Source organism: Theobroma cacao, chromosome 4 (assembly GCF_053813885.1).
Source record: "Theobroma cacao isolate CCN51 chromosome 4, ASM5381388v1, whole genome shotgun sequence".
Lineage (NCBI taxonomy): Eukaryota > Viridiplantae > Streptophyta > Magnoliopsida > Malvales > Malvaceae > Theobroma > Theobroma cacao.
Genome location: NC_142642.1, coordinates 28,085,410 through 28,110,778, shown reverse-complemented (window position 1 = coordinate 28,110,778; position 25,369 = coordinate 28,085,410). Strand labels below are relative to the sequence as shown.

The 25,369-nt window shown below is 36.3% G+C and overlaps 2 protein-coding genes across 2 annotated transcripts; one reads left to right on the top strand and one right to left on the bottom strand.

Annotated features, from left to right (window-relative positions):
• Positions 1-20,853: 20,853 nt before the first annotated feature.
• Positions 20,854-23,970, bottom strand: LOC18601860 (cytochrome P450 81Q32-like). Its single transcript, XM_007032944.3, has 2 exons — positions 22,992-23,970; positions 20,854-21,614 (listed from the first exon to the last, which is right to left on the bottom strand). The coding sequence occupies exons 1-2, from the start codon at positions 23,886-23,888 to the stop codon at positions 20,997-20,999; spliced, it is 1,515 nt and encodes a 504-aa protein (XP_007033006.2). The 5' UTR covers positions 23,889-23,970; the 3' UTR covers positions 20,854-20,996.
• A 545-nt stretch (positions 23,971-24,515) lies between these two features.
• LOC108661594 (uncharacterized) lies at positions 24,516-25,369 on the top strand. Its single transcript, XM_018119042.1, has 2 exons — positions 24,516-24,563; positions 24,866-25,369. The coding sequence occupies exons 1-2, from the start codon at positions 24,516-24,518 to the stop codon at positions 25,367-25,369; spliced, it is 552 nt and encodes a 183-aa protein (XP_017974531.1).

Below are 25,369 nucleotides of genomic sequence, written 5' to 3'. Positions count from 1 at the left end.
AAAACAAAGAAATACATCTAATTGCTAAAACTAAATATATATAATATGTATACATGTAAAATGTAATGGAATAAGGTCGGTAAAATGACAAACAAATCAAAGGAGATAATTTTACGTAAAATGTAGAGTTGATAAAAATGGGATGAGATAATAGATTATTTAATATGGATAAAGAATCATTTAACTTGGAGCCGATGATGGGATAATCGATCGGGATGTGAGAAGTCGCAATCCCGAGCTTATGTTCCCTAGGCTCGGAATCAGAATCAAGGCTCCACCAGTACGATGGGAGGGCCTCGATTTCAAGATTCCGAAATTCTTAATAAATAAAGAGTTTGATTATACAAAAAAAATTACTTGATAAAAATAATAAATAAATTACTTGATAAAAAAAATAATAAAATAATAACAATTCAAACATATAATAAATAATTAATTTGTGAAAATACAATATACATGACATTAAATAGATAAAAATAAATAAATAAATAATAGTAAAAAAATAACTAATTCAAAATTAAGCATTGAGTATTAAGTGGCATAAAGTATAAAAAATGTGAAGATAAAGATAAAAAATAATATATATATATATATATATATATATATATATATATATATATATAATAAGATCTTAGGCATTAGGTTTGAATAAAAATCGCTTATGAAAAATATAATAATAATAAAAATATAATAATAAAAATATAAAAATACATAAAATAAAAATAGTATAATAAAAAATATAAAAGTTTTGTTCACTAAAATAATATAGAATTATAAACAATTTGTCTAACTATAAGTGAAAAACATAAAAACTTAGAACAAAAAATGTAAAGATAAAGATAAAAATAATAATAATAATAAGAAATAAGAATAGGAAATATGATAATAAAATATATAGTAAAATAAAAATAATTAATAATAACAAAAAATATAGATAATTACATTAGCATAGCATATATGTATTGCATCATACATATCATTGTATATAAATATTTCTGTTTTCGAGTTTAAGCCTCGATGATGGGATCTTCCGGGGATCCTGCGAAGGCGGGTATTTATCGAAAAATTCCTTAGGTGAAAAGATGTCCTCGGGTCCCACCAGTATGATGGGAGGGCTCGAGAACCATATTTAATAAAAGGCTTTTGCCTGAATTAGGTTCATTATGCACAAAAATATTATTTTAAAAAGAAAACGTACGATGACCCCGATGACGGGAATTATTCGTTGAATTTGTGAAGACGAGTTTCTCGGATAATTTCCTAGGTGAGAGAATATCCCGAGTCCCACCAATATGATGGGCGGATTCGAGAAAATATCCTCGATAAAAGGTTATTTGTCCGGCATTTTTATCTCACGCCATGCATCTCATCTCGCCACCCATTTGCATTCCATTTTAGGTTAAATAGGAGATAAAATAAAAAATAATAATTAAGAAAATCTAGTGAAATTAAAAATTAAAGCCCAATAGGATAATCTAAAAATGGTACCGTTCTTGGAACAGGCGTCCGAGGGGTGCTAATCCTTCCCCGGGTGTAACTGTACTCCCGAACCTAGATCCAGAAAATTGTAGACCGGTTTAAGGTTCTTTTCGGTGGGCTTAAAATTAATTTAAGTTTTCATCGATTAGAATCGAGTCAATAGGTGGCCAATCGCACCTAGTAAAAAAAAAGATTGGTGGCGACTCCTAGTTTAATTTTTTAGTGAGTTTTCACATTCACGTCTAGCGGTCGGGTTTCCGGACCCGCACGTTACGACAGCTGGCGACTCCACTGGGGACTGCCGAGAGTTGAACCATTAAATAATAATAAGTTATCCAAGGCTTTAAATAATTCAATATTTCCTTAGTGTTAATGATTTGTTCTGCATATTTTGTTTGGTGCATTAGTTTATTTCCCATTTATTACTTTATTGCTTTTAATAATTGTGGGGATTTAGGATAGAGGGATGTGAGATTGTTACTTTGAACTCATGATTTCCTTGACACACACAGCACATTTTGCATTCATGCATAAACCCTTCACCTGGGTTATGTCCTTTTTAGGAGGGGGTTTAGTAGCTACGCTCTCGTGAGGTGATAACCTCCACACGGGCTAGTGAAGACTCCCACTCAAATCGAACCTAGTCCGTTTGAAGCCTGTAATGGGTGAGGACCGGGGTGCCTTACTAGTCCGTGTGGACGACAGTGAGGAACGATTTGGGAACCTTAGCTCTATTTATAAACCCCGCTCAGCATATAGAGTACCGAGAGCAGCTTAACCCTAGAAAGGGCCATACCCGTGAGAATATACCTTATAAGTAGGTACACATGAAGGAATTTCTTCCACTCCCTCTATTTTAAATTATGCCACGAGATAATAAAGTATCGTGGAGTAGACAATAATACCCACGATATTGCTTGTTATTCTCTCATTATTTTTAACATTCCATTCTTTCTTTTTACCATACTAACTTAAGTTTATTTTGCTTGTCATGCGCATGTTACATGTTCATTTGCATGCATCGTAATTGCATATAGGAGAAATATTGGCTACACAACATTCAACCTAAGAGATCCCGGTTATATCCATGGCATCGTCATCGGCATGTCCGCTCAACATATATAGAAATGACTATGAGATAGAGTTACAGATGGGGCAGATCCAACAAGAAAAAGGAGACTGTTTGACCCAAGGACATGTCCCAATTTTTCCCGAGAGAGTTCACTTGGACCTTCAGCAGAATGACTTTACAAAGATGGTAGGAATTTGGGAACAGTGGAGACGTGCTCACCGAGACAATTTTCAGAACAAGTATGGACACATTGCATGGCTCCTATATGTACCTGTTGATGACCAGATGCTCCGAGCCATTGTCCAGTTTTGGGATCCCTCATATCTTTAACAAGGTGGACATGACCCCTACCATAGAAGAGTACTCCTCTCTGCTCCGGATAGACCACATGCAGCCTAACAAGATCTATTGGAGGGCCCAGAAGACGGGACACCGACGAAAGTTAGCCAAGTTGTTAGGAATGACTACGGTAGAAGTGGATCAGCATTTGAAGAAGAAAGGAGACACAGAATGCCTTCCGTGGAGTTTCTTGAACGAATATATTAAAAAACACATGGAGGATGAACAAGGCCTCTTGGCTTTTACGATGGCAATTTATGGCTTAATGGTCTTCCCGAAGGTTCTATGTCATGTGGAGGTGTCAGTCATAGACTTCTTTGATCAGGTGACAAGGAACATCAACCCGGCCCCATCCATCTTAGCTGAAACCTTCAGATCCTTGAATTTCTGTCGACGCAAAGGTGAGGGACGATTCATCGGATGTGCTCAACTCCTAACCATATGGATCAAAAGCCACTTTGAATGCAAAGAGAGCAAATTTTGAAAGCTTTATCTGTCTGTGAGTTGTCCTATCCTTGAATTCTGCGAAAGTGAATGGCCCGACTGCAAAAGGAAAGAAGAGTGGGTCGCAAGGCTTTGGAGGTTAATGAGCATTGAAGTGACTTGGAGAGCTCCATGGATGCCACGAATGCAGGTAATGTATAAATGTGGGGATAAGCCGTGGGTACCACTGATGGGACCATGGGGAGCCATCAGCTATGCCCCAATAATGGTACGGAGACAGTTCGGATCTGAGCAATTCGTGCCCATGACTCACCAGCTCGACCAGTTAGAGTTTACATATGGAGAGCCGAAAACGCTAAAGAGAATTGAGAAAATTGCACAGGACTGGAAGAAAACTTACCGAGTAGATTAGGGAAGGGTTACCGATGAAGTCACCACAGGATATCATACTTGGCATGACCAAAGGGTGAAAAATGTCATACACCCCCCGAAAAATCCATCAAAACATCCCGTAAACCCAGAACCTCAAGACGTCCTGCTGGAGAGTGAGTTGACGAGAAAAAGACTTGAAAAGGAGATGATGAATATGAAGCGAAGACATGAGGATGAGCTAGAAGAAGTGAAGAAAGAGACTGCAAGAAAGGTACGGGTGGCTTTGAAAGAGCGGGATGAGTGGCAAAGTAAGTTTGAGGAAGTGAGCGTGGCAAATTCTTCTCTGTTAGCCAGAATACAAGAACTCCAAAGTGCCAACAATGCTTTGCAGCACGAGGTACGAAGACAAGGACAAACCATCCAAGAGTTGAAAGATGACTGCGACTTATTGGAAACTGCCATGAAGGGCTACAAGGCACAGTACGAAGTAGTAAGGCAAGAATATTTCCAAATGAGGGAAAGAAACGATTCATGCACACAAAGCCTTCAAAGGAAAGAAGCTGAGATGCAATGGATACTGAGACAGATGAAAGAAGTGGCATTTAGAGCTCGAGTAATGGCAGACAAGACCGAAGAACTCAGGCGAGAGATTTTTCCCAAGGATGAATTAAGTGAGCGGTTGATCGATCACCTCAAGATGGTTAGGGACCAATATGACAAAGTCGATTTTTCTTTTTGATAGTTATGTATGGTTTTAGACAATGATGTAATTGGATATTTAAGTTTTATGGATGCGGATTTTCTTATGGTAAATGTTGGATGGCCAATATTTTTCCTATTCAAATACATTTCATTTGCATCATAATGCATGATTCAAATAAAAGTAATAAATAATAATGCACTCAACATAAAATTCTAACTTATTCCTTGAACTAATAGAACAAAATTCCAGAAAAACAAATTCTCCACAGATACAATACAAGAGCCCGTTCTAAGATCATGGGGGACGAGCATTCAGAGAGGATGGATAAGATTGAGAAAAAGCAAGAAGAAATCATGGGTTAGTTATCAAAAATTTTGGAGTTAATATCTACAGATAAAGGAAAGAAAGCGGCAGGGAGTTCTGGTACACCAGAAGACGTTCAACAGACAGAAACCAATACAGACCCCGTGTATCCACCAGGATTTACACCTCCATCTGCAAGGAATGCGTCTATTCCCATGCCATCCGTGGGTCAATATCCATTTTTTGGGATGCCAATAGGACCACCACCGACTTATGCTTAACAAAGGCCAATTAGAGGGGCAAGTCCTTCAGATCTCATCTCTGTACCTGATCTGGATGATCCAAAGGAACAAGAGAAGCTCAAATGTGGATCCGTTGAATCGAAAGATAATCCTGATACCCATAAAAAATTTAACCTTTTTAAGGAAAGACTACGCATGGTAGAAGGAATGGGAATGTATTGTTCTATGGATGCAATTGAGCTCTGTCTGGTTCCAGATGTGGTTATACCCCCAAAGTTCAAAGTTCCAGACTTTGAGAAGTATGATGGAACCAAGTGCCCGGTCACACATATCACCATGTATTGTAGAAGGATGGCCGCATATGCTCATGATGACAAACTCTTGATACATTGCTTCCAAGATAGCCTTACTGGTGCTGCAGCAAAGTGGTGCGTCCAACTGGACCGCAATCGAATCCACACGTGGAAAGACCTTGCTCGAGCGTTTGTAGCTCAGTATAAGCACGTTACAGATATGGCTCCGGATCGCCTTTCTTTACAAAACATGGAGAAGAAAACCACTGAAAGCTTCAAAGAATACGCTCAAAGATGGAGGAATGTGGCCTCCCAAGTTCAGCCACCATTGACTGAGAAAGAAACCATTGTAATGTTTGTTAACACCTTGCGAGCCCCTTACTATGAACGATTGGTTGGTAGTGCCACAAAGAACTTTGCTGATATGGTGATTTCGGGAGAAATGATAGAAACTGCCATTAAGCAAGGGAAGATAGAAGGAGGTGATACGGCAAACACAAGGAAAGGGGGAACTTTCAAGAGGAAAGAGGGAGAAACCCAAGCCATCACTTCAGGACAACACCAAGGAGGAGCATACAACCCTTACCAGCCATACCTACCATACCCCTATTACCCAGCTGTGAACAACACTTCACAAAGCCCATACCCATACCCGCCTATGCCAAATGCCTTCCCTAACCCGTACCCATATAATCCCATCCAACGGACACCTTACCCCACAAATATTCACTCACCTACTTCCACACCTATTACAGCTTCAACCACACAACAAACAACACCTTCAAACAACCATACTACCAGTGAATCAAGAGGATGGCGAAACAAGCAAGAGAAAGTGCAGTTTGACCCAATCCCAATCCCTTATGCTGAACTCTTCACTCAGTTAGTTGCAAACCATCTAGTAGCACCCTTATACATAGAGCCATTAAAACCTCCGTTCCCGAGATGGTATGACACTTTCGCCCACTGTGATTATCATTATGGAATCGAAGGTCACTCGATCGAGAATTGTACGGCATTCAAGCATAAGGTGCAAAGGTTGATCAAGGCAGGAATCCTGAACTTTGAAAAAAGCCAGAACAGAATGTTAACAACAACCCACTGCCAAATCATGCTGGGGCAGGGGTAAATGCAATCGAAAGGGAGGTGTATGTTAAAAGGAGCATTTGGGAAGTGAAAACCTCCATGGAGAAAGTATTTGAAGCCTTGGTAAAAGCCGATATGCTCGAGGTGTGGCCTGAATGTCCTAATGTGAATGACTCAGGAGATATCCAAAGACTATGTTGCTTGTATCACCAAGGATGTGTGGGGCATTTAATCCAGGATTGTAGTTCTTTCCGGAAGGAAGTGCAAAGGATGATGGACGAATCAAAGATCAAGTTTTATACGGAAGCTTCAGAGTCAGCAGTAAACATGATATCCAAGGAGTCCACTCACCCAATGAAGATAAAACCTTTAACATTTTCTACGAACCAAAAGGAGAGTTTGTGGATGACAAAACCCATGCCAAGATGATCATCGAAGTTCCTAAACCCTTCCCCTACAAAGACAACAAAGTTGTCCCATGGAACTACAACTGCAGTGTACAAGTTTCAAAAGCGAAGAAATGGATAGCTGAATCTCAAGATGATGCTGCAAATATAACTGGTGTTGGAGGGATTACCCGCAGCGGACACTGCTATTCACCGGAAGCATTCGAGAATCTCAAGAATGAGAAGGAAAAGGAAAAAGAGCAAAGTCCTAGAGAAGAAAAGGTACAACCTCCGGAATCGACAGATGACTCAAAAAGATCGGTGACAGAAAAAAAAGCTGCCGAGTTCCTCAAGTTCATCAAACATAGTGAGTACAATGTAGTCGAGCAATTGAACCGGTTGCCCGCTTGTATTTCATTACTATCTTTGCTCCTCAGCTCAGAACCACATAAGAACTCTCTGATGAGGATTCTGAACCAAGCATATGTGGATCACGATATCTCAGTTGAAAATTTGGACTACATCGTTGGGAACATTTCGGTGGGTAACATAATATCCTTTAGCGATGAAGAAATCCCTTCTGGAGGTAGAGAAAATTACAAAGCCTTGCATATCACTACCAAGTGTAAAGGTTGTACAGTCGCAAAGGTACTGTTTGACAACGGATCGTCCTTAAATGTGATGCCCATGAGGACCTTGGCCCGTTTACCCATCAACATGTCCTACATGCGAAAGAGTCAGATGATCGTGAGAGCTTTCGATGGAACAAGGAGAGAAGTAGTAGGGGACATTGAGATACCGGTAGAAATTGGCCCATGTACCTTTACCATTGAATTCCAGGTTATGGATATTGCCCCTTCATACAACTATTTGTTGGGAAGACCTTGGATCCATATGGCTGGGGCCATACCTTCATCTCTTCATCAGAAGGTCAAGTTCATCGTGGAAGGGAAGATTGTCTGTGTTAACGGGGAAGAGGACTTACTCATAAGCAAGCAAGCAGATACGCCTTACGTGAAAGCGGCGGAAGAAGTGCCTGAATGTTCCTTCCGATCCTTCGAGTTTGTTAACACCACGTATGTTGGAGAAGGAACCACACCGCTTATTCCGAGGCTTTCCAAAACCACCAAGATGGTTGTCAGTCAGATATTAGGAAAAGGATACCGAGCGGGGGCAGGATTGGGAAAAAAACTACAAGGCATTAGAAGTCCCATACGTACTACCAAAAATGAAGAAAGGTTTGGCCTGGGGTACAAGCCAACTAAAAAGGAAAGAGAAGAAATGATAGTCGAAAGAAGAAAGGAAAGGTTGGCTCTCTTTAAGGGGCATGAGTTGGAAATCCAAGGAATGACATATCCTCATCTTTACGAGACATTCCGATCTGGAGGTTGCATCTTTCCTGAATTACTCACCGTTGGGAGCCGAGAATCAGTGTCAGCTTTAGGGGAAGCCTTTTCTGATTTATCAATATGTGCAATGGAGGAAGGTGAAGAACAGTTAGGAAATGTGGATGGGATTCCTACTACATACCTCGGGCCACCGAATCTAAAGTTGAGCAGTTGGACCACCATGAGTTTACCAGTCACTTGTGATTCAATTTCAAAGTAATGCAAACTAAACATCCATGCTTATGCCCAAGAGCATTGGAATTTTATGTATCAGGCTTTTTATCATTTATCATTTTAATAAATTGACATGCGTAGTGCATTTCTCATATCTCTTCTCATAATTAATCATTTCCATTCGTGTCATTTCATCCCTTTATTTTAACTGTTTACCTTTATAATAGCTCTACATATTTCAATTCCCTTTACCTTCCAGGATTCTAAATAATGAATGCGAAGATGATAACGACAGTGGTTTTGAAGTTAATTTTGAAAAAGGTACAAGTGTCAGTGAACTTGATAATACAGAAAACGTGGAGGATTATGATTTAACTCCGGACTTGTTAAGACTAGTAGAACAGGAGGGGAGACAAATTGTCCCATATCAAGAGACACTTGAAACGATTAATTTGGGAAATGAAGAAAATAAGAAAGAAGTTAGAATTGGTATGACGTTGGTGTCAACGAAAAAAGAAAAACTAATAAAGCTACTCCATGAATATGTAGATGTGTTTGCATGGTCTTATCAAGATATGCTAGGACTCAATACAGACATTGTAGCCCATAAACTGTCTTTGAAACCTGAATGCAAACCGATTAAGCAAAAGTTGAGAAGAATGAAACCTGAAATGTTGTTGAATATTAAAGAAGAGGTGAAAAAACAGTTCGATGCAGGATTCTTGGAAGTAGCTAAGTACCCTGAATGGGTTGCAAATATTGTCCCAGTACCTAAGAAAGACGGGAAAGTGAGAATGTGTGTGGATTATCGAGACTTGAATAGAGCTAGCCCAAAAGATAATTTTCCTCTTCCTCACATTGACACCCTTGTTGATAATACTACCCGCTATTTCATGTTTTCCTTTATGGATGGCTTTTCAGGGTATAACCAAATTAAGATGGCACCAGAGGATAGAGAGAAAACTACCTTCATAACTATGTGGGGGACCTTTTGTTATAAGGTGATGCCATTTGGTTTGAAGAATGCCGGGGCAACTTATCAGCGAGCTATGGTGACTCTCTTCCATGATATGATGCACAAAGAGGTTGAGGTGTATGTGGACGATATGATTGTAAAAGCTCGCAAAACAGAGGACCATGCGACCAACCTTGAAAGATTATTTAAGAGGTTACGAAAATTTTAGCTCAGATTAAATCCGACAAAGTGCACTTTTGGAGTCACTTTAGAAAAGCTACTGGGTTTCATCGTCAGTGAAAGAGGAATAGAAGTTGACTCGGATAAGGTTCAAGCAATCCGTGATTTGCCTCCTCCCAAAACGCAAAAAGAAGTTAGAGGATTTTTGGGGAGATTAAATTATATAGTCCAGTTCATATCACAGCTCACACTCAAATGTGACCCGATCTTCAAACTCCTTCGCAAACATAATCCGGGGGCGTGGAATGAGGAGTGCCAAGTTGCTTTTAACAAGGTTAAAGAATATTTGTTGAGTCTGCCAATATTGGTACCACCTGTGGTCGAGAGACCCCTCCTCTTATACTTGACGGTAAATGAAGGATCCATGGGATGTGTGTTAGGACAACATGATGAAACTAGTAAGAAAGAAAGGACAGTTTACTACTTGAGTAAAAAGTTCACTGAATACGAGTCCAAGTATTCCTCATTGGAAAAGATGTGTTGTGCTTTAGCATGGACGGCGCATCGACTCAGGCAGTACATGCTATATCATACCACTTGGCTCATTGCGAAGTTGGATCCGATTAAATACATCTTCGAGAAACCTTCCTTATCGGGTAGAGTGGCAAGATGGCAAGTGTTATTGTCTGAATATGATATTGTATATGTGTCCCAAAAAGCTATCAAAGGAAGTGCAATCGCAGATTTTCTTGCAGAAAGGGTGGAAGAGGATTATGAACCAATGGAGTTTGAGTTTCCAGATGAGGACTTGATGTCAATATGTCAAACAAGTGGGGAGGAATCAAAGAAAGAGAATTGGAAGATGTTTTTCGACGGAGCTTCGAATGCCTTGGGGCATGGCATAGGGGTCGTGTTAGTGTCACCAGAAGGAGATCATTATCCCGTCATAGCTAAACTCAACTTCTATTGCACCAATAATGTAGCTGAATATGAAGCTTGTGTCATGGGTCTTCAAGCAGCAATCGAGAGGAAAATTCACATTTTGGAAGTGTTTGGGGACTCTGCTTTGGTTATTTATCAGTTGCGAGGAGAATGGGAGACACGTGATTCGAAGTTAGTCCGGTATCACAAGAATGTTTCAAAGCTGATTGAAAATTTTGACAAAATTTGCTTCACCCATTTGCCCCGAGAGGAGAACCAAATGGCCGATGCATTAGCCACGCTGGCAGCAATGTTCAAAGTTGGTACCAATGTCAAGATCCAACCCATCATGATTAATCTTCGAGAGTGCCCCGCACACTGCTCTAGTGTAGAAGAAGAAATAGACGGGAAACCGTGGTACCATGATATTGTGCATTATCTCAAATTTCAGCAGTACCCGGATCAAAGCTCAGAAAATGATAAGAAAACCATTAGAAGGTTGGCAATGAATTTCTTCTTGGATGGGAACATCTTATACAAGAGAAGTAGGGATCAAACGCTTTTGAGATGCGTGGATTCAACCGAAGCTCGGAGAATAGTCGAGGAAGTTCACGAAGGAGTTTGTGGAGCACATGCAAGCGGACATAAATTGGCAAGACAAGTCATGAGGGCAGGGTATTATTGGCTCACATTGGAAACGAATTGTATAGACTTCGCTCGAAAGTGTCACAAGTGTCAGATATATGCGGACAAAATCCATACCCCTGCTAATTCACTGCATGTATTGACATCACCATGTCCATTCTCAATGTGGGGCATGGATGTGATTAGGTTGATAACCCCGAAGGCATCAAATGGGCATCGGTTTATTCTTGTGGCAATTGACTATTTCACTAAGTGGGTAGAAGCAGCATCTTATGCCAGTGTGACCCAGAAAGTGGTATGTAAGTTCATCCAAAAGGAAATAATATGCCGTTATGGTCTCCCGGAAAGGATCATCACGGATAACGCTAGTAACCTCAATGGTTCGATGATGAAAGAGGTTTGTGCCAAGTTCAAGATCAAGCATCATAATTCAACGCCTTATCGCCCAAAGATGAATGGAGCGGTGGAAGCAGCCAACAAGAACATCAAAAGGATAATTGAAAAGATGACAGATATATACAAAGATTGGCATGATAAGTTACCTTTTGCTTTGCATGCTTATCGCACAAAAGTCCGAACTTCCACGGGAGCTACACCGTTCTCTTTGGTGTATGGGATGGAAGCAGTTTTGTCAATTGAAGTAGAAATTCCTTCCCTTCGGGTCCTTAAAGAAGTACAGTTGGAAGAAGTCGAATGGGTTAATGCTCGTTATGAGCAATTGAATCTCATAGAAGAAAAAAGGTTGACGGCACTTTACCATGGGCAGTTATATCAAAAGAGAATGATGAGGGCATATGGCAAGAAGGCACATTCTCGACAGTTCCGAAAAGGAGAATTAGTATTGAAAAGAATTCTCCCGAACCAGCATGATCCTCGCGGAAAATGGACACCGAATTGGGAAGGACCATTTGTGGTGAAGAAAGCTTTTTCAGGAGGAGCACTAATTTTGGCGGAGATGGACGGAAGGGAGTTTTCCAACCCGGTGAATGCCGATGCTGTCAAGAAATATTTTGCATAAAAAAAAAAGAGAAGAAGAAAAAGAAAATTTTCAAGTTGAAAACCTGAAAAGGCGGCTTGAATATGGGAGATGTGTTTAGGGCGAAAACCTGAAAGGGCGGTCTAGACACGAAAGAGGTCCAAGTACTACAAAAGCTTAACATAGAAAGGGTGAAGATCATGATCCGAGATGTTTATAGAAAAGACAAGGGAGCTGACAAATGTGCCTATTTCGGGATAAAATTTTGAGACTACTGTTAATATCTATCGAAACAGTCATTAAGAAAGGACTGTATCCCTTTTGTATTAATTAATTTTCCCCTGTTCCTTGTCATTATACTTGATTGTAGAAACTTCACTTTTTTTTTCTAATGAAAAGTAGCCTTTCTGCTCCCAACAATGCCATCATTTCCATTCTGCCAAAAGAGGAGATATGAGTACATTGCATTGCATTTGTCATAAAATTGGAATGATACTTAATAAAGAGCATGATAAAGTAAGAAATATTTGCAATATTTTGAAAAAGGATCGTAATTGACAAGGACTGAAATGGAGTCTGGTAATGTAAAAAAGGAAAGAGAAAAGACTAAAAAGAGAGAGAAAGAAATGGAAACAGCAATAGCATGGAGTACAGTAAAAATGTGAAGAATGATTGGACCATGCACATGATAAAAGAAGAAAACAGTTATGAGCAATGAATTGGGGAAGACGAGAGATCGGAAGCATGATCGATTCATCCCCCATTGTTCAAAGAGAAGGCTCTAAAAACACCAAAAAAAAAAAAGAAACTGATGAAGATGAATTGACATGTTCAAAATTTTAAAACAATTGAAAAAGAGAGAAATTCATCTTTAAAATTATATGAATTTCAGATGAGGAATTGATTATTTTTCACCATTTCAAAAAAAAAAAAAAAAAAAAAAGGTTTCGTTGCCTCAGTTTTGAGGAGTTCATTTTAAAATTTCGGTGCCTCAGTTTTGAGGGGTTCATTTTTAAAGTCTCGTTGCCTCAATTTTGAGGAGTTCATTTTTAAAGTCTCGTTGCCTCAATTTTGAGGAAGTTCATTTTTAAAGTCTCGTTGCCTCAGCTTTGAGGAGCTCACTTTTAAAAAGTTCTCGTTGCCTCAGTTTTGAGGAGTTCATTTTTAAAGTCTCGTGGCCTCAGTTTTAAGGAGTTCATTTTTAAAGTCTCGTTGCCTCAGCTTTGAGGAGTTCATTTTAAAGTTTCGGTGCTTCAGTTTTGAGGGGTTCATTTTTAAAAGTTTCGTGGCCTCAGTTTTGAGGAATTTATTTAAAAAAATAATAAATAATAAATAATAATAAAAAATAAAAATAATAAAAATAATAAAAATAATAATAATAAAAAATTTGGTAAGAGAATTAAAGAATTTAGTCAAATACAGTGTCTACGTCTTTGCACTATTTCGAATTTTTGAAATGCTCAAAGAGGGGCAGCTGTAGACACTAAATCATAAAAAAAAAAAATGAATTAAAAAATATATAATAAAATTTTTTTAAAAAAAAATGAAAAAAGAAAGGAGAGAGGTACGACTGGCAGGGTGCGGACGCGCCCTACCAGGCACCTCTCTCACCTGCCAGACGCGAAAAATTCGCGTCTGGCAGGGTAGTGGAACTTGCCCCTTGGTGCCCAGGGACAAAGCAGTGGAGCGTGCCCCCTCTAGAGCCCAGGAACCGGGTATAAAGGAGAGGGGGCACTGTAGTCGCCAAAAAAAAAAGAAAGAGAGGAACAAGGGGAGAAAAATCTCAAATCCGGCAAGCCAAAGCAACAAGGCACAACCTGCAAACAAAAGAGGAAAACCAAAAAACCCAAAAGAAATCCTAATCTCTAGCAGCCAACAAATCCCTAGCCACAAGAACAAGCAATCGAAAAATCCCTAGTGAGCTTCCTAACAACCGAAAATCCACAATCAATACTGAAAAATCGATAAAAAAAAAAACAAGAGAAATAGGAATTGATTTTTTTAGAGTGTGGGTTTTGGTTTTTAGGGGAAGATCTAGATTTTTAGGAGAGGTTTTGAGTAACTAGGAGTGTTTCAGTTTTGGGTGAGATGTTGTCGGCTAGAAAGGAGGGGATGAGTTGGGTTTAAAAGAGAGCAAGGCTCGGTTATCACAGACAAGTAGAGAGAGGATTGGGTTCCCTAGCCTGCGTTGCCGGCGTGAATACCAGCTGCAGATTGGCGCCAAGGATCTGCTGCTGGCGCGAGGGAAAGAAGAGTTGAGCGGAGGAATAGAGAGAGGAGCGGCTGCCGACGCAAGGGAAGGAAGGGTGAGCCCAGTGCCACGGCATCAGATCCGGCGAAAGGCGGACGGCAAGAGCCTTGGATCCCATCACCGGTGAAGGGGGTGGAGAGAAGAAAGAGAGCAAGAGAGAACAAATGGAGATTATTTTTTAGAAAAAAAGGCAACATAATAGTCAGGAACAAGAAGAACAGAGAGGAAAGGACGAAAATCGTACCTCAGTGCAAAAAAGAGGCTCCAAACGACACCGTTCAAGAGAGGATAGAGTCATTTCTTCAGCTACCCATGGTGCACATGGCAAAAGGGTGCAGTGGGTTGTGATCCTTCCACCCGGGCTACCTTCTAATTCCAAGTGAGGTAAAAAAATCATATTTCTTTCATAATTTATTGTGTTTTGTATGAACTGGATTTATTGTGGTGATTGATGATATATAGCAAAGTTAAATCATTTTAGTATAATGCTTTAAAATCTTCAAATAGCATTCTGTAAGTAGGGAAATTAGCATGAGCAAAAGTGTAAAGATGCAAAGGGGTAGAATGACAAGAATTTCATTTTAAAGATGATTAGTTAAAAACAAAAACAAAAAAAAAAATGAAATAGGTAAGAATAAAAATAGAATGTTTCATAATATAAAAAATGTAAAAAATGGAGATAGATAAGAATATAGGAGTATATATATATATTTAAATGTATAATAAGTAATAATAAAATTATGAAGAGGTAGATATTTGGTTACAAAGGTAAATGAAAAAATAAATAAATACATAACAAAACAAAGAAATACATCTAATTGCTAAAACTAAATATATATAATATGTATACATGTAAAATGTAATGGAATAAGGTCGGTAAAATGACAAACAAATCAAAGGAGATAATTTTACGTAAAATGTAGAGTTGATAAAAATGGGATGAGATAATAGATTATTTAATATGGATAAAGAATCATTTAACTTGGAGCCAATGATGGGATAATCGATCGGGATGTGAGAAGTCGCAATCCCGAGCTTATGTTCCCTAGGCTCGGAATCCGAATCAAGGCTCCACCAGTACGATGGGAGGGCATCGATTTCAAGATTCCGAAATTCTTAATAAATAAAGAGTTTGATTATAAAAAAAAAATTACTTGATAAAAATAATAAATAAATTACTTGATAAAAAAATGATAAAATAATAACAATTCAAACATATAATAAATAATTAATTTATGAAAATACAATATACATGACATTAAATAGATAAAAATAAATAAATAAATAATAGTAAAAAAATAACTAATTCAAAATTAAGCATTGAGTATCAAGTGGCATAAACTATAAAAAATGTGAAGATAAAGATAAAAAAATAATATATATATATATATATATATATATATATATATATATATAATAAGATCTTAGGCATTAGGTTTGAATAAAAATCGCTTATGAAAAATATAATAATAATAAAAATATAAAAATACATAAAATAAAAATAGTATAATAAAAAATATAAAAGTTTTGTTCACTAAAATAATATAGAATTATAAACAATTTGTCTAACTATAAGTGAAAAACATAAAAACTTAGAACAAAAAATGTAAAGATAAAGATAAAAATAATAATAATAATAAGAAATAAGAATAGGAAATATGATAATAAAATATATAGTAAAATAAAAATAATTAATAATAACAAAAAATATAGATAATTGCATTAGCATAGCATATATGTATTGCATCATACATATCATTGCATATAAATATTTCTGTTTTCGAGTTTAAGCCCCGATGATGGGATCTTCCGGGGATCCTGCGAAGGCTGGTATTTCTCGAAAAGTTTTTTAGGTGAAAAGATGTCCTCGGGTCCCACCAGTATGATGGGAGAGCTCGAGAACCATCTTTAATAAAAGGCTTTTGCCCGAATTAGGTTCATTATGCACAAAAATATTATTTAAAAAAAAAAACGTATGATGACCCCGATGATGGGAATTATTCGTCGAATTTGCGAAGGCGAGTTTCTCGGATAATTCCCTAGGTGAGAGAATATCCCGAGTCCCACCAGTATGATGGGCGGATTCGGGAAAATATCCTCGATAAAAGGTTATTTGTCCGGCATTTTTATCTCACGCCATGCATCTCATCTCGCCACCCATTTGCATTCCATTTTAGGTTAAATAGGAGATAAAATAAAAAATAATAATTAAGGAAATCTAGTGAAATTAAAAATTAAAGCCCAATAGGATAATATAAAAATGGTACCGTTCATGGAACGGGCGTCCGAGGGGTGCTAATCCTTTCCCGGGTGTAACCGTACTCCCGAACCTAGATCCAGAAAATTGTAGACCGGTTTAAGGTTCTTTTCGGTGGGCTTAAAATTAATTTAAGTTTTCATCGATTAGAATCGAGTCAATAGGTGGCCAATCGCACCTAGTAAAAAAAAAGATTGGTGGCGACTTCTAGTTTAATTTTTTAGTGAGTTTTCACATTCACGTCTAACGGTCGGGTTCCCGGACCCGCACGTTACGACAATAACGAAAATAAATATTAAAATTTTAATATTTAAATAAGAGATCTTCGTATATATGTATTTATTATTAAATCAAATATTTATAATTATACCTAATTTTTTGTTCTCAAAATTGTAAAAAAATGGCTATCATAATAGTTTATAAAAATTAATATAATTTGAAAGGCTGATGCTTATCTAAAAAATATAAGGTAAAATACCTTGACTCTTTAAGTTTTGATCGAAATTACATGGAAGTCGATTAATTTTCTAAATGGACACTCTATTCTAAAAAAATAATTTTCGTTGGGTATATAAGTCCAACTGTTAGTTAACTGTTAGTATTTCTATCAACTTGCTGATGTGATAATGGTAAAAAGATAATTTTATCTTTGATTAATTTTTATAATTGAATTATATAATTTTATTTTTTTTATTAATTAAAAAAAAGTTCTTCATTGAGGAGCACTGGAGCTCCCCTGGGGAGCTCGATCGAGTCTCCCTATGGGGAGCATCAGGTTCCCCAAAGGGAGCACCAGGTGCTCCCTTGGGAGCCCTGATTGGGCTCCCCTCTTTCGGGAGTCGATGCTCCTTATTTTTTTTTATTTTTAAAAAATATAATAAAATTTTTTTAAATTAATAAAAAGAGAAAGGGTATTTTAGCTTTTTCATTATTTTTATTAACAGTATTTTTAGTTTTAGTGTGGATTGTTTATTTTAAAAACTAATAGACTTTCGTGTAATTTCGATTAAAATTTTAAAAAAATTAGGGTATTTTACCCAAAATATAATAAGCCAATATAGAGTTGTGGCTAAATATGATGTTGCCAATTAATCCAATAAAAAAGAATTAGAACCAAGTTGATAAGATGAATGACATTGCATCATCTATAGTAGGCCTACATTGAAGAAACAAAAAAAAATTTTATACAAAAAAAAATTAAGATTTCATTCAAAAATCCTTATTTAGATTTGTATTTCACTCCGATCCTTTTAATTAAGAAAGCGTTTGGTACGTGAAAAGTGAATCACTTTATAGAAATTTTAATTTATGGGAAACACTTTGCACCATTTGATATGTGATTTTGTTGGGAATGTAATTTTACATGGATATCAAATTGCAATTGTGGTAGGGAAGGTGATTCCCTCTTGAATTGGAGGGAATGTTACTTTCCCATGTTCAAACCCAAGACCACTACACAATATGGTTCCCATGGTTTTGGTGAAACTCATCAAATTTTTATGCTGATTTTGTCTGGCCTCATAATGCATGGCAGCACGTATGGACCAAGTCTAAGGAAGCTTGGGACAACTTTAAAAGAGAGTAGATTGCAAGAAAACAGGAATTTTTTATTGCTTGGGAAAAGCCCAAGAGTTCCTTTGTTAAGCTTAATGTTGTTAGCAGTGCGAGACGGCAACTAGGCTTGGCAACAGTTGGAGGTGTAATTTGAGATGCACTTGGTAATCGATTACTTGGATTTACCGATAAAATAGGTATATTGTATTCTCTAACAGCAGAGCTTTGAGCGCTTTATTGGAGTTTGTGTTGATACTGGGATAAAGGCTAAAGAATACTAGTTAAGTCAGATTCTTTATTAGCCATTCGGAAGTTAACTAATAAGCATTTTATTGCTTTGGACCAGAATGCTCATCTCACCAAGCATATAAAAGAGAAACTTCAGTTACCTTAGGAGTGCTCAATTTCTCATGCCCACTGTGAAGGCACTTAGTGTGTCAATTGAATGGTCACACGTAATGAGAATCTACATCTAAGATTGCATGTATTGAATTCTTCTCCATTTAGTATCTATTCTCTTTTATTTGAGGACATTTTAGGTGTTGCTTGACTTAAAATGATGTAATAATTTCATTATGTGTTTATTCTCATATATTTTCAAAAAAAATATCACACTTTTTTTAAATCTAAAAAAAAGAAGTCATATTAATTAAATATGATAAGTGTTTTCTTAATAATAACGCATTAAATTTGTAAATTATATATATATATATATATATATATCCGAATTCGGATTCAAGTTCCTCTTTTTTAAAATTAAAAAATATCATATTAATTTCCAATACAGATAACTCAATGTGTCATTTTCACAATTAAGTTAAATATCCTCTATAACTTCATCATTTTTATTTAATTTTAAATGTGAATAAAAAATTATTACAACAAAAACAACAACTAAAGATTCATATATCCGAAAACAAGTCAAGAATCAGCACTTTAAAATAAAGACCATGCTAAGAAAATTGTTTAAGAAATAACAAAAATAAAATTTAAAGAAATCAAACTAATAGGATAAAATAATAATTTACTTGATTCGAACTTTTTAACTGTAATCACAAAATAAAATAATTCTTTTATTATTAAAAAATTAAAATACAATAAAATCTCTCCCAACATCTTTTCAAACCAATTAAAAAATTTCATGTACGCTCTCTCTCAACAATACCTTATTTGATTGACAAACCAAATATAAAATTAAACGAAATCTATATGATATTGAGACTTAATATTGAAATTTTAAATTTAAATTATAATTAAAAATGGTTAAGATATGTCAGTGTCTACACTGTCAAGTCAAGGCCGATGTGCGAGAGTCTCAATCGCACTGTCCCTTGTCTTCGCGAAAATGGTCGTAATTAATGCGCCAAGAAATGGCAGCCGCGATGGCTGTCAATTAATGTTGTACAACGTGCTCAACCAGGCGTCAGCGCATACGTGATACTCTTCTAGCAAAGCAGGGACACCTCTCAATGATTGAATCTTCCTCTCCTTGAACCGTAAATTGCCTCTCTCTCATGCTTCATTGCATCAACCCACCTCTCCATATTTTTTGACCACATCTTCTCGTGCTTCAAGCACACACTTATAGCTTCTCCTTTTTCATTTTGTAATTTTTAGCAGGACATATTTATATATATTTTTTATTTTTTTTAACGTTTGTGCTACAGCGGACAGGATATATTTATATTTAATATTGAGTTAAATGCTTTTTTTATATAAAAAAATTTAAATTTTATTTTTTAAAAAATTATATATCAATTAATAAATTAAATATTTAAATATTAATATTAAGTAAAATACTTGAGTGCCAGACGTTTATAAATTGACATCATAATTATTTAGAGAATCATGTCTCTTACCAAATTACAAGATATGTTTCTATTGTGTTAGAGGTTGAGGATCTAACCATTGTCCTACTGTTGATCAACATGACCTCCTTTGTTTACATGTTGCTTTTGTAATTAGTGTTTTACTTTAAAGCAAAGAAAATTATTTTTATAATATATTTTAAAGAATCATAAATAAATATTCAAATAAAAAATTTTTAAAACTTTTTAAAATACTTTAAAAGTTTTCTTTAGATATTATGCCATTATAAAAATTCTCTCACAAGTCAGATTTACAGAAATAAACAAAGCAATATGCAAGGTAGCTAGTGAAGGCAAAAAGAGGTTACACAATGCACTAATGAAAAGTGATGCTTTAATGTTTTTTCTACAAGTAATTTTTAGTTACACATTAAGAGGCGAACAGGTACTATATATATATATATATATATATATATATATATATATATATATTCGTACTCTTTCAGTCTCAAGATCCGAATCTAGAATTCCTATAGTTGAGAATTTTATTTTATGAATTGTCGTACTAGAATTTATTATAATACAATATACTAAATAAAAGTACCGCTTTGCATGAAGATATTTAAATTAAGTAGAAAGTTCAAGTATATTTTATGATATCACTAAAATCATATAAGAAGATAAGAATAAAAATTTACTTAAATAATTTTATAAAAAATCTTATTCATGATAGGACGAGCTTCTTAAGTTTTTATTAAACTCTTTTAACTTTTTAAATCACTCAGAACTCCCCTACCTGTCTAATGTAAGATTTTTTAAAATATTTTATTTATTTTCTTTTTGAAGCGTTAAGGGTAACATCATTAACTAGTTATGAACAAATTGTGTTTACTAAAAGAAACTATAAGAATATGTGATGATGATACGATTAAATAAAACAATCTTTATACAAATAATTATTTAAGGTGGATAAATATCGAAGTGTATTTCTAATTATTATACTCGAATCATATTGGGAGATAATAAAATCATAGTAAAGTTATATTTTTTTATTCGTATGAAGGCTCTGTTGAAGCTTAAGCTACACACATAACGAGAGATAACCATTATTATTACACATTGAACAAATTGTATTTATTGGTGAGCCGCTTAGAAATATAAAACCATGTTAAATAGTTCCGGTGAGAACCTTGTTGACAATGGGACGAGCTTTACACATGGCTTCTAATGGCACGACTTTAGGCATGGTGATTCCATTACCTTCAGCCATGTCAACTTCTTTCTCACTAACTCTTTCCCATTCAAAACATTGGATCAATGAGCCCAAGGTCAAGCCCACAACTCGTTGAGCCAAGCCAGCTCCAGGACACGCCCTTCTTCCTAATCCAAAAGGCATCAGCTTGTTTGATTCCCTCTCTCCATTCCCATGCCTCTCAGGCTTAAAACTTGTCGGATCATCCCACAATGTCGGGTCTCTATGAATAGCCCATGCATTGATCAATACGATCGTGTCACGTGGCACATCGTATCCGCATATCCTGCAATCAGTTGACGCCATGTGTGGGAGTAGGAGAGGAACTGAAGGGTTCAACCGAAGGGTCTCAAAGATGATACTTTGAAGGTATTGTAGCTTGGAAACATCAGGTTCATCAATCAAATTTTCTTGACCAATTTGACTATCCAGTTCTGTTCTAGCTTTCTTCAATACATCTGGGTTGTTGAGTAAATTAGACATTGCCCATTCCAATGTGACTGCTGATGTATCAGTTCCGGCTAGCAGCATTACCTACACAATATATAATTTCTACCTGTAAATTTTATTCTCACGAAGATTAATATCTATACACAAGTTAAAATAAAACACTTTCTTGAATGGATTCTATATTTCTTCTAAAGAAGACAATGCAAGAGAAAGGTCAACAAGTATCATAAAACTAATTAATATAAGCTCATTATGTTTTTTGTCAGAGCACGGACTTATCTTTTGTAGATAAGCCATCGTGTGGTGTCAGCCGTGATACCTTCCAATTAATACAGACTCAAGCAAACTCTTTCCACAAAATTTGGATTTTATGAATCATTGACTTGGATCCGTTCCAAAGTGGTCCACATATACAATCCACTGGCTTGAACCATGCCTAACATGAGTCTTCTTCAACCACCACTCATCCCTCATTGGCAAATTCCAGTGCTATTTGACTGGATGCCTATCATGAGTCAATCTTGGACCATCACTCATCCCTCACTGGCAAATTCCAGTGCTATTTGACTGAGAGGAAACCATTCTTAATATATTAATAATTGCATGCACGTGCAATTTCCTAAACCAAATAAAAACTTTGCGAATCGATAAGATCAATAAAGTCTTCTGAGGTACTAATTAAAAAAAATAGTTTGGGCATCCATTAATTATTAGTTTTTTCTTGTCGATACCTGTTTTGATTTAATATAACCTTTCAATTTCATCCAAAAAAAGAAAATAATAACCTTGCAATCCTGCCGAAGACACTAAAACATAAGTCTTACTAGCTAGTTGCGATTAGCTGAAAATTTTACTTTGCCCGTGACAAAAAGTTACTGTGATTGAAGATTCTTGAGCAGTAGAAATCGTGTCGGACATATTTTATATTTTTGGCTTTTGGATGTTACCTATGCCCATCTGCATTCACCGTCACTTGTCCGTTTTAATGAATAATAAGAAAATTGGAGTGGGACAAAATTCTTTGCCTCAGGACTGAATATAATTCAACCCAAATAAAGCTAATGTTTCACTAGAATCATCAAAATGTCCATCGTTCGTTCACCAAACAATTGAAAATATTATATATAGAGCTCTCATCACGAAAGTCCCATTACTAGTTTGATTTTTTTTTTCCCTTAGAGAAGGCTAAATTTAATTTCTGATTAGAGGTTGACATCCTAAAGGAAGAAAACAAGGGATTAACTAAATGTTCTTTGCAAAGCCAAAACTATATATTCATTTTATCCCTAAATCCAATTACTATGGGTTTTTTTTTATTAAACATTAAAATTAATATAGCATTTTTGAGTATTTGATTTCAGTGATAAGTATATATATATAGCTTGCCAAAAAGTGGGATTGAAATCTCCTCTTTCTAAAATAAAAAACATAAGAATTTAAGGTAGTGGTCAGGGCTCTTACAAGAATTAGGCCTTTGATAAGTTGATCAGTATAGTAATCAGGCTCAGTTTGTTGCAAAGAAAGAAGATGATCAATCATAGTATTCCCTTGCCTCTTAGCTCGAACCTCGTCAATCAACTTTTGCAAAAGCCGATCCATCCTCTCTCCAAGATTCATCAATTTTTTCAAGTAACTCCTTCCACCAATCCAATTCAAAATGGGCAGAAAATCCCCTGGATGGGCAACTCCTCCACTTGCAAAAGACTCCTTCATTAGCTCCCTAAATTCCTTTGCCTCTCCTTCGTCCGTCACACTGTCCCCACCATGGTACCTCTTCCCTGCTACCATTCTCATAATATTATTGAAAGTTAAGTCGACAAACAGAGATTTTAACTCCACCTTGGTAAATTCTTGTCCAGAATTATCATCACTCGATAGTTTCATCAACAGTCGCTTGACTTCATCTTTTCTAATGCTTAGAAAGGCGTTCAAGCGACTGGATGAGAAGATTTCGATGGCACCAATCCGACGAAGGTTGCGCCAATGATCACCGTAGGGTGAGGCAACGACCGTGCTCCAATTGTAGCCAAGGTACTTGCCTATGAGTAACTTGGGGCGGTAAGCTAGAACGATATCGTTTTTGGTGAAGCATTCCTCGGCTGCTGTTGATGACGACACTACAACTACAAGGCGGGAGCCGAACCGAAGGGAGAAAATAGGGCCATATTTTTGGGAAAGACTATGGTAAAAGCGATGGATGGGTCTTTTTATAAGGTGGAGGTGGCCGAGAAAAGGAAGAGGAGATGGACTTGGAGGAAGGTTTTGTTTGGAAGTTTTGATTTGAAACAACAACTTGAAGCAAAAGAGAAGAAGGATAAGAGAAAGAGATGAGAAAAGGATTGTTGATTCTAGTTCCATGTTTACAATTTTGCTAGTTTCTTTCTTGAGCTCAATATGAAGAGGAATTTTCTTTGGTAGTATGGAAGCAAATGAAAAGAGCTTGTTTTGTACATGTATATATATAGAGCTAAAAACGTGTTTCATGATTTATTCTAGAAATTAAGGAAGGGACATAAGATAGTTGTAGACATCTCATTTTGTTAGAGTAGTCTTATTAATAGATTAAAAAAATAAAAATTAAAAGATAAAAAATAATTAAAATTAAATTAAAAAATATTGATATAACATTTAATAAAGGATATTAGAGAATTATGACATATATCATAATGAAAGATAATGAGGATCATAACCGGTATGTTAGGGATCATGACAGATATGACAAATATGCTGGAGATCATGATAAATATGCTTTTTGACTTAGTGATATAATTTTCTGATCTAATTCCCTTAATTTCCTTAATTATAGGACGTTATAACCTTTATTTAAGCATTACATTTTATTGTACAAATTGTTTTCCTTTTATATTGATGCTATGACTTGTATATAAACGGATGAATATTAATCGAATAAATCATTCAAGAGAGTATTCAAACTCTTCATGGTCTCAAAGTAAGGTTGCAGACAACCTAAGCTAAAATTCTCTAATGGCCGATAAGAATAAGGAAGGAATAAGTAAGGGTAACGAGAATTTGGTATCCACCATAGGTACGACTACACTAAACAGTACCTTAGTCGAAACCAAATCGCCTTTTTATTTACATCCCTCAAATCATTTTGGCCTAATATTTGTTACACATCCATTAAGTGAAATTGAGAATAATTACTTCACTTAGAGGCATAGTTTCTTGAATGCTCTCTAATCCAAGAACAAACCAGGGTACCTGGATAGATCGATTATGAAGCTAGAAATCAAGTCCCTAGATTTCCAAAGTTGGGTACAGTGTAATACAATAGTACTATTTTGGCTAATTAATACTTTGTCAAAGAAATGTAGGGAGAAGCAATACATACAAAAAATACAAGTGAAATATGGGTTGATTTCCAAGAACGATTCACTCAAGGCATTGCACTTAGAGTCTATGAACTCAAGCGAGCAATTATGCTTTTGCAACAAGAGAAGGTCCCAATCTCTACTTATTATGGAAAATTGAAAGCTTTATGGAATAAAGCACAAAGCTTTCTACCCTTACCGGTTTACACTTGTGGAAAGTGCATTTGTGGTGTCTTGAGACAAATGCAAGAGATGCGTGAGGAAGAAAAGGTATTTAACTTTTTGATGGGATTGGATGAAAGCTACAAAACCGTGTGTTCCCAAATTCTCAGCTTGGAGCCCTTGTCGACTATTGGATGGGCTTATGTGATAGCGGCACAAGAAGAGAAGCAGTTGGCAATGGCTGCATCACTACCCACGGTGCTCGAAAAAGTTGCTTTGACGGCGAGAAATCAGACAATTGAAGGTGCAAGGCATGGTAGTGGGCAAAAGATAGGTGATTGGTGA

Coding starts and splice junctions, on each gene's coding strand:
- LOC18601860 (XM_007032944.3), bottom strand. CDS start 23,888: ATGGAACTAGAATCAACAATCCTTTTCTCATCTCTTTCTCTTATCCTT. Junction 21,615..22,991: donor TTATCAAAGGCCTAATTCTT/GTAAGAGCCCTG, acceptor TATATTGTGTAG/GTAATGCTGCTAGCCGGAAC.
- LOC108661594 (XM_018119042.1), top strand. CDS start 24,516: ATGGCCGATAAGAATAAGGAAGGAATAAGTAAGGGTAACGAGAATTTG. Junction 24,564..24,865: donor GTAAGGGTAACGAGAATTTG/GTATCCACCATA, acceptor AAAGAAATGTAG/GGAGAAGCAATACATACAAA.